The following is a 17,239-nucleotide window of genomic DNA, read 5'->3' as shown; positions in this document are numbered from 1 at the left end:
CCTTGGTGCTTCTAGTCTTGCTTTATGGATGTGAGACTTGGACTCTGACCAAGGATCTGAGACGGAGACTTAATTCCTTTGGTAGCAGGTCTCTTCAGAGAATCCTTGGCTATCGCTGGTTGGATTTTTGTGTCCAACTAGCGGTTGCTGAGAGACTCAAATGAGATTTGTTACCTGCATAGTCTGTGAGCATCAGTTGCGGCTGTATGGACATGTGGCTCATTTTCCTGACGCTGATCCTGCTCGCCAGATTCTCTCGGTGAGGGAGTCTCCTGAGTGGAGGAGGCCAATGGGCCGACCACATGCCTCGTGGTTGCAGCAGGTTGATCGGCATCTCAAGGAGATGGGAATGGTTCAGGCATCTGCCTGTGGGATGGCCAGACGGAGGCCGCTGGAGTAACGGCGGAAAGTGGACGCAGCGAAGCGCTGCTCTGGCGCATGCTCCCATACCTGACCTGACCTCCCTAACGGGGAGATGACTCCACTCGGCGTCTTGGAGGGATCAACTCCCAGGAAGTTGAATTCTGCACATATGCAACTTGTCCGTGGCGCAAAGTGGTTGAGAATTAAATAATTTGGTTTGGGAGCCGAAGCTCGGCGTCCGTCGATTCAATGTGAATGTGGTTACACCAGAGGGTGATGCCACAACTCAAAAACCACAGAGGTATGCTTTTCAATAACCCATGAAATGGGATTGGGAACACACTACAATGAAATAATCAATGGAGAAAAGAGAAAGGAAACCCAATGGGCGCAAGCACAATGGACCGAACGCTTATCTCAATCGACCTTCATTCCCGGACTTGTTCAGGGACACGAGACAACGGAATACTGAGGCAAAAATGGAGGTGTCCAGGTTTTCTGTGGCCTTGTGGAATCCCTTCTCCAGATCGCTTCCAATAACGATACACGGTTCCACTGCAACATGATAGCTCGATCTTCCGCTTATCCAAAATGGACTTTTAAACCCTGGTCATGTTTGGAATGTCACGGCACTTGGTTGCACACGAGTACATTCATCATCTTGTCCCTTTTCAAAACCGTTATGCACCACTCGGCACACACACCTCTGCATGACAGGTGTGTGACTTCAACCTGTGCATCTCATCTCATCTCATCTGTTATATTAAACTCGTTTCACGGTTTCCTTCACAAGGACCTTCGGTACCCAGTGTTCACCGCCATCTTGGAAATACTCAGAATTCTTTTCTCAACTGGAGTTGCCAGATAATTGCCACAAGCGCTCCACAGAGTTTCAACAACCTTTCGTTCCCTGCAATCATCAGCTGTTGAAAGTGTAGATTTTAACTTTACTTTCTTGGATGAAAAACTCACACCTTTCTCCTCTTCCATGTTATTTATCTCCGCAGGGAAACAGGCGGAGCTCTCCGGCAAGTTTGCCTGCACCAAGTGTTCCCGCCGTTTTACCAGCGAGGCTGCTCTGCAGGTGCACGTAAAGAAGCATCGCAACGTCGTTTCCAGCGATAAGAACTACAAGTGCAATGTTTGTTCTTTCGCCTCCGACAACAAATCCGCCTTTATGAGACACATTCGGATCCACACAGGAGCCAAACCGCACACCTGCGGTGTATGTGGTCGGGCATTCGGTCGCTCGGCACACCACCGGCAGCACATGCGAATCCACAACAAGGAGCGCCCCTATTTCTGCACGGTGTGTTCGAAGACCTTCTCTTATTCGTCGACTCTTCAGGAGCACACGAGGATCCACACGGGAGAGCGGCCGTACGTGTGCACGGTGTGTCGTAAGACGTTCATCTACGCCTCAAACTTTCAGCGACACATGATGATCCACAGCCAGGAACGCCCTTACATGTGCACGGTATGCGCCAAGACGTTCCCTCAGTTATCATCTCTCAACCAGCACACACGGATACACACCGGCGAGCGTCCGTACGAGTGCTTGGTGTGTTGTAAAACGTTCAGCGATTTGTCGAACTTCCAACGACATCGGAGGATCCATAGCCCGGAGCAGCCGTATCCATGCGCGGTTTGTGGGAAAACGTTCAGCCGGTTATCTTACTGTAAGAAGCACATGGCTACCCATGTGTGAAGCACTAGGTGCGAGTGGGTTCGACTCGTGTGGCTTTGCCTTTGTTAGTCCAAAGCTAAAACGAAACGAAACGACATTTTGCTCGACACTAGATAACGAAATGGACTCTTACTGATTCCACGGGGGTGGGGTGTGGAGTCCCCCAAAGCACCAATTTTTTCGTTTGTTTGTTTTTTCCCCCCAGGTGCCGAATTGCATCGGGGTGTGGATACCCCCACCTCCAAAGGAGTGTGAGGATTCCAGCCACGCATGCCTCGCCCCTTTCCTGTGCAGATTGGACATTTTTCTCCCTAAGAGAAAACTCCGATAAATTCTGCTTCCCATTCCATTCCACATCAAGTCATCTGACTTTAAAACTTTCTGTTTTGGGAGAATCACTCAATTGATGCGCTTAAAAGGAGGAAGAAGAGGCAGTCGATGTAGAGTTCTAACCCTGAGTGACCATTTGATAGTCTGCCTCAAGGTGGTGGTTTGTTAGTGACAGAAACAGGAGGATTTTAGGTTAAAAGTAGATGCTGTCGTTTCATTATCCGAGGAAGGTTGTCCATATTGTCCGCACAATGTAACACGGATAACCGGCTCAATGTCAAACGGTGATGATGTAGATTCGTTTTTATTCCCTCGATGAATCCTTCAGAGTGAGCACTACGTACACACTCACTGGTGAATGTTTCACGATCCTTTCTACTTTGTTTCAGCAAAGTGCGGACATCGTGAGCGGAGATTCGTGTACCTGTTCGAACTCGGCTCGCATTGCAGACAAACAAAAGGTACTGAATCAAAATGATGTCCAAACTGTTGATTACTTGTCCTGAATCGAAGGAGTGAATCCTTGGGTCGTGTAAGTATCTGACTGCTTAACACAAGCTCCCTTACAAGGACATTCGCCCCATTAGGATGCCATTAGGCCCATCAAAGCCTGCGCGATTATTACCGAGCTATGATGGTTTGTCCGTACTTTATTCTTATCAAATGCTGAGCTTGAGCAAAGAAGCAGCAAGGACCATTTTTAATATCTTTGGTATTACTCGGCTGGGATTCGAACCGTCGACCTCCCAGTCTCAGAGTGGACGCTCTGACCGCTACACCATCCATTCCGGTACTTGCTGAATCTTCACTTCATAAAGTCTTCCTCTCACGTGTTTCAGGTGTCTTTGGTTCTCACGTGATGGAGATATGTCACCTCGAGATCCTTTACCTTTGGTCGTGTTTTTAGGTGAAAAACACTTCTTTTGCTGGTAAAGTCTGACGCATGTTGCGGAATATCTTTGTACAACTCGAACATGGTTCTCTCAGATGAGACTTTGATGAAAAGATATCGTCAGGTGCCCTCAACCCAAGGCAAGGTTATCAGACTCCAAACCGACTTGGATGGCCGAACAATTGCCTATTAACCCCTTCATGCACGATCACCGAGTAAGGAAGATGGCATCCAAATTTATCATCGCCAAATCAAATTTGAGTTTGTAAATTGACGGGTTGTGTGAAAACACAATGTACAAAAGTTAAACGGTAAACTCCGAAATTAACCATAAAAATGGAAGGTGAGGCTGCAAGGCCTGCGCAGAGGTGGAAAACACGGAGGGAAAGAGCGATTGTTCATGAGCTGAAGCGAAACCTTCTGAGGAGATCCTGCACAAAGATGGGTGGAGGACAACTCGAGACTGATCAAAGTGAAGATCCGTCACACTGGAGTAAGCAAGGAGCAAGTGGGTCCGGTTCCAGGAGTGCAAGGCCAGGTCACGCAGAGATTTCAGCATGGTTCACCGTACAGCATGGTTCACCGTACTCTTGTACCGGCCGCTCTGCTCAGCACAATTGTCGAGCTCGACTGTGGCTCTGCTCTTGCCTCTGACGAGTGTTGCTTCTTATGGGAGAATCCACAACAACCTTTTCGGGCAATGTGTGAGAGATGCCACTTTAATCCTGTGGGGATGGCAGTTGTGATTTATTGCTTGAGGTTCAGGGCTTTCATCCATTGCTGAGAAAGCAGAAGAAGAGTGGAGTAGAGTAGAGTAGCTGGACATAATCGTGTTTACATTGCTGGTGACTGGAGATCAAAGTGATGGAAGCGATAACTCTTTTGATCAGCCATGGTAATCAATAGTTACCATTACTCTTCTTCTTCTTCTTCTTGCGTATGGCAACGTGGCTGCCGGGTAACTATCATTTTGTTGGGGCTTAATGGCTTGGGTGGTGGGCTTGGGATCCCAGAGTCCTGAGTTCAAATCCTGCTTTGCTGTTGAATTAATACCAGGTGAGGTTGACTCAGCCCGTCATCCTAACAAGGACGGCAAAATGAGTACCAGCATGCTGGTATCCTGCGTCGCAGTGGCGACCCGTCCAGGATGTGCCCAACAGCCCAGGAGACTGCTTAGGCAGCACCAATGCTCTGCACAGAGTATGGTCCCAATGGATGGATGGATGGATATGACTTGGCTGAGGTTTGAACCACTGACATCCCAGACTCAGAGCGAATGTTCTAACTATGACACCGCTGAGTCTGGTTCTCGAGCAATCTTTGACCAGCCCAATGATTCAGCCATGACTCCACTTACTTTGCCTCTTGTTACTGCACAATGTATCTGCATGTCATCAGGCCTGAGTTGTACCTGTTCACCATGAACGAATTAATAAAGTCGTTTTTAATACAGGGAGTGCAAAGTGCATTTTTATTTGCATCGATACACGACAATCGATCAATCGGAATGAGTTTCAATGATCGAATAAGGCCAAACCACCCAGGAAGAAAGTGCAGATCTTTAACGTCCACCAACGAATGCCGGCAGACAGGGCGGCCAGTTTAACATCCATCCGAGGGAAGGCACACACATTGATTCACCCTCTCTGTGAAACACCGGGATGACAGTTTATCGCTGGGTTAGGATTCAAACTCAGGCTAGACAGCTTGGCGGATATTAAAGATCTTATGCCATCCTGGTGTTTCCAAAAGGGGGGTTGGGGGGTGGGGGGGGGTCTACATCTCAGCTATCCTCCAAGGCCATTAATCGGATGAACCATCACGTAATGATGCACTCGGCCTGACTGCACAGATATTCTTTCACCGCATTGGCACCACGATGATAATGAAGAAGGAAACGATGGTGCCACAAATTGCTTCACTTGATCAATAAAAGGCTGAGCATCCGCATTATCGTACACCTCCTCGAAATGGACGAACGGAGAGATGAACGCCACGATGAAACCAATAATCATCTCTACCACTCGCACAGGATGAGCATACAGTGGAAGGAGTCCTCCCCAAGCAGAAATATCATTCCTTTCTTGCAGTAATTCTCTGCAGTCTAAGTTGCAGAGCGTTGGTTCCGCTGAAGCAGTTTCTTGGCCACAGGTCATGCCGGGCTGCTTGCCATCCCTCTCCCAGCAGTAGTTAGGGTCGGAATTTGTAATTTGTTCAAGATGCCTGCAGCAGTTCGCCTACTCTTCACGAAGGACGCCGTGGGACGTTTAACGTCCACCAACTAATGCCGGCAGACAGGACACCCAGTTTCATATCTACCCAAGGGACGGTACACATATTGATGAATCACCCTGCCTGTTTCACACCAGGACAGTTTATAGTTGGGTCGGGAATCTAACCCAGATCAAACAGCTAAAAGTTGAGTGTGCTACCTCTGAAGCATCCGATCGCATGAACAACTCCCAATATCCTCTTGTCCTCAATATCCGCTCCACACATGAGCATTGTGAATAACACTCCTACGTGAATAACACGTGATCCTACGCATATTTCAGGTGGACGTTGTCTTGCGTCATCGTCGTCTTATTCTTTAAAACTCCACTATTATTCCCACGTTCTTGTGGGGTTGGCCAAGAGAAGTTGTTAGCGCAATTCTTTCATGAACCGGCTGACCAGGCCTGACGCTCGACAAAGTATTCAGGGGATTCATTTATAATTTATTTATGGTGGCGTTGATAATTTGCCACCTCTTCGCGAAGGACACCCTGGGACCTTACATCCACCCATTAATCCTGGCAGATGGGACGCCAGGTTTAATGTCCATGCGAGGGACAGCACGCACAATGATGAATCATCCTGCCTGTGAAACAACGGGATGATGCTTTATAGCTGGGTCGGCATTGGAATGCAGGCGAGACAGCTTGGAGTTGTGTAATACCTCTCGGATCCCCTGCCAGCCCACATTGTCTCTACAGTATGTAAATGAATTGTTCATTATGGCTTTCAGATGTTCAGACTTGATGTGAGTGAAAAGTACACAAATGTGAAATGAACCTTCCCTGGATTGAGTGTGATGTAATGGGACTGTATAATGCAGGTAGCCAGGCCATGTTATCATCATCATTTACTTTATCCTTAAATTTGGATTTAAAAGTAAATGAATGCTGTAAATTGAAACAAAACAAAAAGCATTTTCCATCGAAGAAGAAGCTTGAAAAGTGGACAAAGCAGGACCCGAGTAAGGAAACGGCCGGAGACAGAACGGGAGAACGGCCGGAGGGGACAGAGCGGCGGTACGACCGGAGGGGACAAAGCGGCGGAACGGCCGGAGGGGACAGAGCGGAAGAACGTCCGGAAGGGACCGAGCGGAAGAACGGTCGGAGGGGACACAGCGGCGGAACGGCCTGAGGGGACACAGCGGCGGAACGGCCTGAGGGGACACAGCGGCGGAACGGCCAGAGGGGACAGCGGCGGAACGGCCGGAGGGGACAGAGTGGCAGAACAGCTGGCCATGTCTTATGTAGATTTGAAAAAGGAAACGATGCACTAAGCAGGTTGGGGATCATTTCTCAAGGAAAACAGTATCAGTGCAGAATGGGCTCACTACCTGGTGTTTCATCCCCACACTACCACTGCACACTCGTGTTGGGATCTTCCCTTCTTCTGTCTCCGCACAACCTCATCTCCAATCAATAACCCGTTGACTTCATCTTGCATCTGTGCACTACCATTTATTCACTCACATAATCAATGTGAAAACACCCAAATCAAGGCGAAGGAATTGGACAGGACACAAACACTTGGTACACACACTCACTATGCAACTTTAATGATAGGTTAGGCCTCAATTTATAACTACAATTGAATCGAACATTCCTTTTCCATATAAAAACCATCCGAACACACTTCCTCAACGAGGAAGAAAACCTCCAGGGAAATCCTTTACCCCGACATCTTGGACCATGAAAAGCCACCAACCGGAGGAGCGACTGTTTTCTCTTACAAACGCGACGTGCATGCGACATCGGTCTTGCTCTTTGGGATGATGGTCCACACGGAGAATTGGGAGGTGTTTAGGAATAGCATGAGAGTCACAGCGATGGAATAGCAGGTGGGAAGTTAAACAAAATGGCACCACACAACAACCTGCCCTTGGTTTTGCCAGGATTGAAAAATTTCATGTTTTTCAATCTTGGCAAAAAAAGAAAAAATTCCAATCCGGACGAGGGATCATAGTGTTGACCTCAATAACCAAATAATTTCAGTGAAAGCAGAACAAAGGGCAGGTATGCAATTCCCTTCGCTTCCATGCATTGGGACGTACAAGAGGAAATTCTTCAAAGTAAGGGGTTGGGGAATGCTAAGATTCTTCCACGTCTTATGAATGATCAAAAAAAAGGTCATCTTGCAGGTACAAGACCAATATTATAAAATTCCATACAATCATTTAAAAATATAGCAATCTTATCACGATACTGTAACGAAGGTAACCGAGGGGGTGACGTGATCATTAACGTCCTCCACACACGGCCCCCAGGAATAGTCAAAGATATGGGCGAATCCAAGAGAAGGTCCTCAGGTGGCAGAACTTCATATTCATGCCACAGCTGTAATTTCAATGAGATTATTCATGTCTGAACGTGAAATTTTATTAATTCTTGAAAGAAAATGGCAAAGTCATATGTTTAAGGTATGAAATCACTAAGCTAATTTACATATATGCAAATTAGGTGTTACGTATGGGACAATTTGGAATAGTGATGTAGTAAATTTAACCAAACTTAACTTTTTTTTATGGTTAACACGAATACTCTACCGTGCTCTTTTAATACACAAGAAAAAAAAATTGTTCACTTCATCGTCCTGTTCTTAGTAAGTGATGTCCCATACGTAACAATTTTATGTGGATTTTAGGATTACACGAAAAGCTCTGAAATTTTTTTTAATGCCATTTTCAGAAGTTCTAATCCATCATGTATTCGTCATATATCCTGTATTTCTAGCTTAAAATATAAGTAGATAATGAGTTCACAAGTAATTTTTTTAATGTTACGTATGGGACAACACAGTTACATACGGGCCAACACTTGCAAAGTCTGTGGGAAAGATTAATTCAACATCACCAAGATTTGACCACCACTTTGGGCATTCATGTATTCTTCTCATGAGACCCGTCCTCCAAACATGGCCCAGTTTAAGGCAGACTAAACAAGATGGGATCATTCCATTTGTAAGTAGGGGGTGTAACCTCCGTTTGAAGAATATCAATATTTCAGGCACCTCTAAGGTTCTGGTTTTTCTATGAAACGTACTGCAACATGTATTTCCCTTTCACACAAAATTAATACCTTCTTCTCTTCCCTTGTGGAAGTAGAAGTCGTCCTTAATTATAACTTAAGAACATACAACATGCACATGTGCATGCACAGAATCTGACACGTGGCACACTGAATTCGAGGGAAAACATCAATATCCTGAGTGACCACCACTGATAGACTAGACATTTGGGATCATTGTTCAGCCTTCCATGTGCTTCTGAGTGCAAAAGTGAGTATCTCATGTAATTGTCAATGAATATGATCATTGCTGCTTTGTTTTCCCCCACTATCGATATGATGTGTATGTGAAAGGTATGGGAATGTGTATGCCACCAGTCAATTGAATCTGGTGATAGCATCGATCTGTGATTAAAATTACAGTAATGAACTTGTATTTATAAATGGTTTATTAATTAGGGACTCCTTTTTTTCTTTCTTTCATTGCAGACTTGAAAGTCAATATGAAGGATAAAAGTGCTTGCCGTGTTGCAGCTCACAGGAAGAGAAAGCAGCAAAATAAGGAAGAATATGAAGCGTACAAGAAGTCAGAAGCAGAAAGACAGAGGAAAATGAGGGCAAAGAAAAAAGAACTCATGACAAAAGGCGATCGCACGAAGATGCAAGAGTACGAAAGAGACCGCAAAAGAAAGCAGAGGGAGCGGAAACGGAAATCAAAGCAGAAGAGTCCCCACATTACGCCAGATGGTAATGGGATGACGGATGAACTTCCAACAGAAGTCTTCGGAAGTAAACAAAGCAAGGAAAAAGCTTTGGAAAAAGCAACAGAAGCACTTCCATTAAAGACTGAACAGAGAAGTGTGGTGCTGCAGCAAATTGTGCGTGATCATGCAAACAGTCTCGCACATCAAAGCAAAAGGAAATTTGAAGAAGGTGAATTCAATCCCAAACGAAAAAAGATTATGTTCTGATGACAGAAAAAGGAATACCAATGCAATTTTCAGAGGAGGTGAAGCAGCAACATGTCCAGGAGTATTGTGAACGTGATGATGTTAGCAGTATGCTTCCTTGGAAGAAAGATGGCAAGCCAGTGAAAAAGCAAAAGCATCTACTACTCATGACTACTCTTGAGGAATATGTGCTAAAGACTCAAGAATGCCCAGGCAACAAGGTTGGTAAGAGCAAGTTGCAGGAATTTTGACCAGCATGGGTCTTACTAACCACTGCCAAAGACCAAGATGTGTGCATGTACCGATACCATGAAAACACAGAATTGCTCCTCAGCTCACTGAGTAGCCACATCGCTGCTTTGGCTTTGGATGGAGACGAAGCTGTAACGTTGACGGTTTGTTCGATGGACGATCGTCAATATATCGATCGAGTTTGCAGCGAACGTGGTGTCGATCAGTTTCTTGAAGAGCTCACTCAAGGTCTTGATGATTAAGCTATTGGTGACATTACATACTTCCAGTGGACAAATGTTGATGAAAGGTGGTGAAGCAGCTAGTCCAAACTGATGTCGCTTCAGCACTTGAAGATCTAGGGAATCGACTGACACCTCTGGCAAGACTTCCGTGAACACGCTGAAATGAAAGAACTAAAGTCACAACACCAAACCGGTGAAATAATTGTCCATGAGGCCTTTTCCATGTTGTCCATGAGGTCCATGAGGAAACTATAACTTGAAACAACAAGGAGAGATCATGGCTGCACATTGGAATTTTGACAGTTGTACACTTTTCACAGTAATGGTATGCCACAGACATGAAGGACAGATGAAACACCTATGTCACTTCATTGTGTAGGATGAGCTCTTTCACACCAAAGACTCAGTTGAGGCATTTAACCACATTCTTCATGATGATCTCACAAAGAAACTGCCCTTCAAAATCAGCCGTGCGTGTTATTGGTCTGATTGAGCTGGAAGTCGATTCAAAAATCGCTTCTGCCTTGCGAATATGCTCTTCCATGACGCAGCCTATGATGCAACCATTAATTGATCATTTCTTGAGACCACTCATGGGAAGTCAGCGGTTGATGGTGTGAGCGGTACAGTCAAAAGAGTCATTTGGCTGGCAGTGTTGAGAAACGAGGAAGTGGTGACAGACGCAAGACATTTTGCCAGTGTTGCATCTAGGTTGTGTGAACACGTCACCCTCTTGTTTGTCAGCAAAGAAGGGATCTCAAAACTTGCGGAAAAGCCGAAGAAACGTTGGAGGAAAATTATGCACTGTTCCCGAGACTCAGAAGCTTCATTTTATCTGTCCAGTGAGGCCTGGTGTCGGAGGTGCAGCAGTAAACACTTCCTGTGTGATCCAAGTGTCGCCATGACAGAGCACACTATAATTCCTGAAATTGAAGTTTCAGTAGCTCGTGTAGTTCATCAAGAAGATGAAGAGGTAACTGGCATCAGAGAAGACAAGCCGTGTGAAGTGAAGATTGGAGACTTCATCACTGCTAAAGTTGATGTTGAAAAGGAAAGACGAGCAATGCTTGTAGTACATTTGTGGGACAAGTAACAAACTTGCATGAGGATGCAAGGACAATTTCATGCAGATTCATGAAACACAAAATTCAGCTTCTGCAATGAACCAGAATATGCTGCACAAGTTGTGTCAGTGGTTGAAGTTCTCCCAATACCAACCATTACAAACAGAGACGTTCACGCATTTGTACAAGACATCAAAGTATCGGAGTAAAATTTTGCATCGAAGATTGAAAAAGTCCTTGAAAATCAAAAGGTTAAATGCCCTCAAAATGAGGGAGAGCGTGATTATGAAGACTACTTGCAGGTTCAAGCATTATTGCTTTCTCTTTTACACCTTCATGAAAAAGAAACGTTTCATGATCTTTGTAAATCATCGTATAAATCATCTCTTAAGTTCAAAAATTTAAAATAACTGCAGATGTTTGAACAATTGTCCTGTTTTCAAGTACCATCATATACCAACTTGTTAAGCATGTATCAGGTCGGTCCCCACATTCGTTAGTGTGCTTTACCATTTACTTGTTGCTCATCTTGAGAGGCACTCATCTACGTACAAATTGTCGGTTGGCATTCACCCTCTTGTTAACGCCATATACAAACGTTGCCAGATTTGATATTTTCAGTCGAGTTGATAAATGTTTACATCTACATATAATCACTTATATTGAATGCACAACAGCCCTGATGTCCTGAGACAAATCAAAACAAAAAAGCTACATGAGCATTAAAAAAACAAATTAATTAATGACCAACAACAAATCACTCAATGCAAATTATTTTGTTTATTTTCATTCCTTGTACATACACTAAAACAGATCTGTCCCATGTGTCATGTCTGTCTTTAATCACCTTATATTGTACATTTTTGTGTACGTCCGCAATAAAGTTGTGCATTTCATTTTCTTCATTAGTACTTGCAAACCACGGTTAATACGATTCTAATTTAAAACAAGTCTGAAGACTACGATGGTTCACGAGCGGTATTTGATGATGTCGATTGTTTCAGAAGTCAAGGATGAGACAATGTGATCATTTTTGACCAAGTTATAAAAATGATCAACGTGATGTGGTACGGGTGACAGGTTATTAGCTGCAAAATGTCGAAAACCCGGTTTTGTTAAACAACTTTCAAAATTTGACCTATGCCTAACCTTTAAAGGTCACAAAACAATGTTGTGGACACTAAAATAAGGAAACAGGATACGTGCTATAGCTTATTAGAGTTAGTTCGTCGAAGAAGGTCGAAAACCCGGTTCTATTCCCACAACCTTGAAAATTTGACCTTTGTGGCCTTTAAAGGTCAAAGGTCAAGGATTATGACCTTTGGTGCAAAACTTCCTCTGGAACATTCGAGGAACAATATAACATCATATAGGCTATATGGCATTTCGCAGTCCTCGGATTATCCATACTTTGATGAAATCAGCGTAAAAAACAAACTTGAAGGGGGCGCCACGGGCAAGGTATTCGACATAGAGCAAAATGGTTTCAAGACTTTAGGTGGGGAATGACCAAGATTATGCATAAAAAATATTGTCATCCTAGCTCTCAAAGTTTGGGCGGTCGTATGATTTTTATGACAAAATTCACAATTTTCTAAGTTTTTGACCTTGACCTTGGGATGAAAATGAAAAATCGGACAGTGACAAGCTTTAGATAATTCATTTTACTATGCAAATACCGAAGAACCCATTCCATTCAGACAATTCCGTCGGAGAAGATAGATTTTTAGATCCTCGTGGACGATCTCTAAGTCTAACTCACGTTGTTGTTCTTCATCTTCTTCTTGTGGACTTTTTTGTTTCAAGCCTACAGTTTTCATTGAAACTTCCTGAAACTTGGCGTATATATGTAGAAATACCCTGCACAGACAGTAACGATCTCCGATTTTGAAAATTCCTCCTAAAAAAAAGTTATCACGTCAAAATATCTCCGCTAATGGAAATCGCCTAAAAAATTATCTCCGAAACTAGGCAAGCTTTTTGAATTGTTTGCGGGAATCGAACAGGGCATTAGCAGAGATGAATTACCGCACATATGATACATCACTATGACGTCATTCCTATTTTTTGTTTCACAACTCAGAGTTTTCATCAGATCTTCATGAAACTTGCCATGCATATCCAGAAAGCCCACGCGCAGGCAGTAACCATCTCCGAATTTGGAAATTCTTCCGAGAAAAAAAGTTGACGTCATAATATCGCCACTAATGGAAATCACCTATACCATTCTCTCCGAAACTAGGCAAGCTGTTTGAATTTTGTTTGCGGGAATCAAGCCGGGCATTAGCACAGATAATTTATCGCAAACCTGATACATCACAATGACGTCATATTCGTTTTTATGACATCATCATTAAGAGGACGAGGATCTTAGCTCATTTGAGCTTGGTAATCTGACTACCCCTAAAAATGGCTATTTTTGGGGCATGGCTCCACCCACAATGGGCGTAGCATGCTCTCATCCAGTAAAACACAACTAGACATTGATATTGAACACATAACCAAGTTTCATCAAGATCGCATCGAAGTCCACAGAGTTATGCTCTGGACACCCAGACGTACCAAATATAGTGGTCACTGGCTGGCGCTCGTGAACCAATAATTTTGCATTTTTAATACTTCATAATCAGATGATTGCTTTAATTTCACATCCTTCGACTACGACATGAATCGCTGAGTTTCTAATCATTAAATGTTGGATCTTTGTGTCAAAATATGCTCAACCAGCTGATTGTGTGATGAAAGGAAATTTACACCAACAATGTGTATATATATATATATTTTTTTTTCGCACGTAAAGCCTACGGATAATTTTGTCCCATACGTAACGCTTCCTTCGTTAACACTAATTAATCTCTCTTGACTGCTGTGTATTTTTTCTGAAAAAGAATTTGTGATGAGTTACGCTAGGTGATGTGATTTGTGATGTGATGAGTTACGTTTGAACTTTCTCCACACTGAAAATTCTGGTGAATGATAAAATTATTTCAGAATACTTTGAACTTGATCATATGGCTTTGAAAAATCGTTTCTTGTGGTCCCATGCGTAACACACCATGTTTTCTTTAATTACATAAATCATCCCAAGGACTAATGATATATAAATTATTGTGGGTGTTCTACTTGTACTGTAGATGCCCAACATTTGAATAAAAATTGCTGAAATCAATAACTATCTTAATTGCTTTTCAGAGGGGTAAACTTCCTGAATGTCTCTTACGTAACGTGCGCAAATTCTTGGACTTGCCCATATCTTTTTCCCAACTTGCCGTTGGACCAGCACCGAACTTAGGGTGATCTCAGACCAGCACCAAACAGATCGGTTGCATCTCAGGGTGAGGAGTGTCCAAGCTTCATCACCCCACGCAGGTAGTGTAAAGCGGAGGAAAGTGATTGGTTCACTCTGTAAGATAGGACTGTCAATGCATCACATCGTCACATCAGGGTAGGGGATAGTAGTTGTCATCCTGTCATCATCCCAATCTACACATCTGGGTTGTATACAACTTATCGACTGCACTGCACATATGCTACGGACTTGCGGTCTGAAATCTCTGGTTGCACTCTGTGATCGAGGAATTACTCAATAATTTCAATTGAATTATATATTTTAAAATTTGAACACTGGAGAAGACAAATCAGACAAAAATTGGCACTTTATCAGTACGGTGGCTCTGAATTTGGCAAAATTGTACGTCATCTTGTCCCGTGTGTGCATGTGCACAACATTGCTTCAGTCCGTTTGTCTGTCTGGCAGTAAAAACAAAATCGAAAATCAATCCAAACAGGAAACTTACTGTTTATCGGGAATTGGGACATCATAAAGGATGCAAACAACAGGCATGAATCACTCATTTAATGTGTGAAATAAGGTGTTGTATAAGATGGTGTATCCCAAATGCATCAGTGGCGGTAAACAATTAAATGTTGTTGTTTTTCTACAGCCTTTAAAACTTTTATTTTATTTCAACTGAATTATAAAAATGAAATTTTGAAATTCGCTTATTTGCACCGACATAAAGATTGTACGCCATCTCGACCAATCGAATTTGCCACTCACACTCTCAGGGCATCGATATTTCGACAACATGGTGCCTCCCAGTGAAACAAATGCCTGAAGCAACTTGTCCCCCCCCCCAAAAAAGTTTTTTTTGTTTATCCATTCCTCAAAGATCGTTCCAAAAGTCGTGAGTTTCTCCGAGATGAGTCGGCAGGTTTGTGATTGCGCAAATGCTTGGATGAATGAATGTCAGGCAGTTCTATGTTAAAGAATGTGGAACATCAATCACACTCTCCCTTGGTGAGACCCTCACAGACATTCACACTCAGGAAAGATGGACACAATCACCCACCCATACTCAACCTACCCACCAGTCCTGCCAATATCCCTGTACCCATCTGTCCCCAATGCAAATAAGTACCTATCTAATTCCTATTTAAACCTATCTACAATTTCTGCTACCACTACCTTTCAAAGGAGATCAATCATTCCATGCATGAACTATTCTCTGAATAAAAGACCCCTGCTGTGAAATCTACTCTTCTTTACTCTCAGACCTTGGTCCATGGTCCTGTCACTGTCTATTCTGCACTGATTTACTCTATACCCTTCATTATCTTAAACATCTTCATCATATCCCCTCGTAACCACCTCCTTTCTCATGTATAAAGTCCTGTCGCATTCAGCCACTCCTCAGCTGAATCTAGCTGGGTACGGAATCTAGTATCACTACACAACTGAACTTTCCATCGAAGACGCAAGAGGAGGCCATTCGGCCCATGCTCCTTGCACACGACTTCAGCAAATCATTCTGGATCCATATCCTCCAACTTGGACAATGGAGCAAGATTCTGTTCTGAGTCTCATTGTGTATGACAGCTACGTCCTTCCTGAGAAGTGGTGATCAAAACTGCACACACTATTCTAGATGTGGCCTCGATAAATTGCTATACAGTGTTGAAACTACCTCCTTTGATTTGTAATCATCTCCCTACGAATACAACCTAAAACTGTTAAATTGCTATCTTGACATCAAGGAACCGGTCGGTCATGTCAGGGAACCCGGTCACGTGACGATACAAACAACATCTTATACGCGGTTCATCCTTTGGTAGATATTTCAGCACTGAAGGTATCGAGATGGACAGCAGATCACACTGAACAGAGGGTTCGATAAAGCTTCTTTACACATGACTAGCCTCGTGCTTTTTACAGTACGCTGACCCTCTGAAGGCCTTACCACACACATTGCATTTGTACACTCTCTTCAGCTGATGGACCCTCATGTGTTGGTGGCAGTTTGATAAATCTGTGAACGTTTTTCCGCAGTCCTTGCAAGTGTAAGGACATTCGCCAGTGTGGATTCGCGTATGCCGATGAAGACCCGACGAATCGGAGAAGGCCTTCGAACATACGGTGCACACGTAAGGGCGCTCGCCCGTGTGGATCCTCATGTGTTGCCGACAATTTGACAGCACCGTGAACCTTTTGGCGCACACCGTGCACGCGTAAGGACGCTCGCCCGTATGGATTCGTGCGTGCCGACGGAAATCCGACAGGAAAGAGAAGGTCTTCGAGCACACCGAGCAGGTGTACGGACGCTCCTGGCTATGTTTGCACACGTGCTGCTGACAGCTGGAGGATTGGCTGAATCCCTTGCCACACATGCTGCAAACATAAGGTTTTACTCCGGTGTGAATCCACATGTGTTTTAGGAAGCTGCGTTTGCTCTCTGTGCTGTAAGAACAGTCGTTGCATTTGTACTTTTTATCACTGAAAACAGGGTGATGCCTCTTCGTATGAAGTTGCAAACCAGCTTCGGTGACAAAGGCGCAAGCGCACTTGCTGCAGCGAAACTTCTTTATGAACTCCGCTCGTCTTCCTGCGAGATACAGACACAAAATAAGGTCAGTTTGAATGTTTTCAAATACTTCTATTGTATCGTTTATTAAAATGAGCAGGTACCCACCGAGATTCCGCATTATGTAACACGTGACCAACAATATTACGCAAAGGACAGTTAAATATATCATGGGAATTTTATATTGTCTACCTATGTGCTACATAAGTACGTTGATCGATGAAATCAACCCCCCCCCCCCCAACACACACACACACACACACACACACACACACACACACACACACACATACACACACACACACACACACACACCTGAGTCCTCACCTCCTCCCCCCAC

At 43.9% G+C, this 17,239-nt stretch overlaps 2 protein-coding genes across 7 annotated transcripts in view; one reads left to right on the top strand and one right to left on the bottom strand.

Moving 5' to 3' along the window:
• LOC147033677 (uncharacterized) overlaps positions 1-14,210 on the top strand; it is a 33,494-nt gene extending 19,284 nt beyond the window's left edge. Inside the window, exons 4-6 of one of the 6 annotated variants that reach the window (XM_085871758.1) lie at positions 1,371-1,840; positions 2,770-2,841; positions 9,038-9,171. In XM_085871758.1, coding sequence (XP_085727884.1) covers positions 1,371-1,840; positions 2,770-2,841; positions 9,038-9,043 — 548 coding nt within the window. In that variant the 3' untranslated portion in view covers positions 9,044-9,171. Of the gene's footprint in view, positions 1-1,370; positions 2,184-2,769; positions 4,725-9,037 lie in introns of those variants that run through there. The other 5 variants (XM_085871757.1, XM_085871760.1, XM_085871756.1 and 2 more) reach the window with 5 other exon arrangements.
• Positions 7,072-17,239, bottom strand: part of LOC147033674 (uncharacterized) — a 127,306-nt gene continuing 117,138 nt past the window's right edge. Inside the window, exon 12 of the mRNA XM_085851820.1 lies at positions 7,072-16,920. Within this exon, the coding sequence (XP_085707946.1) occupies positions 16,223-16,920 (698 nt within the window). The 3' untranslated portion in view covers positions 7,072-16,222. The remainder of the gene's footprint in view (positions 16,921-17,239) is intronic.

The sequence above is a fragment of the Eptatretus burgeri genome, chromosome 2 (genome assembly GCF_056783735.1).
Source record: "Eptatretus burgeri isolate ZD-2024b chromosome 2, Ebu_testis_v1, whole genome shotgun sequence".
Taxonomy (NCBI): Eukaryota; Metazoa; Chordata; class Myxini; order Myxiniformes; family Myxinidae; genus Eptatretus; species Eptatretus burgeri.
This window is presented reverse-complemented; position numbering and strand designations above follow the sequence as displayed.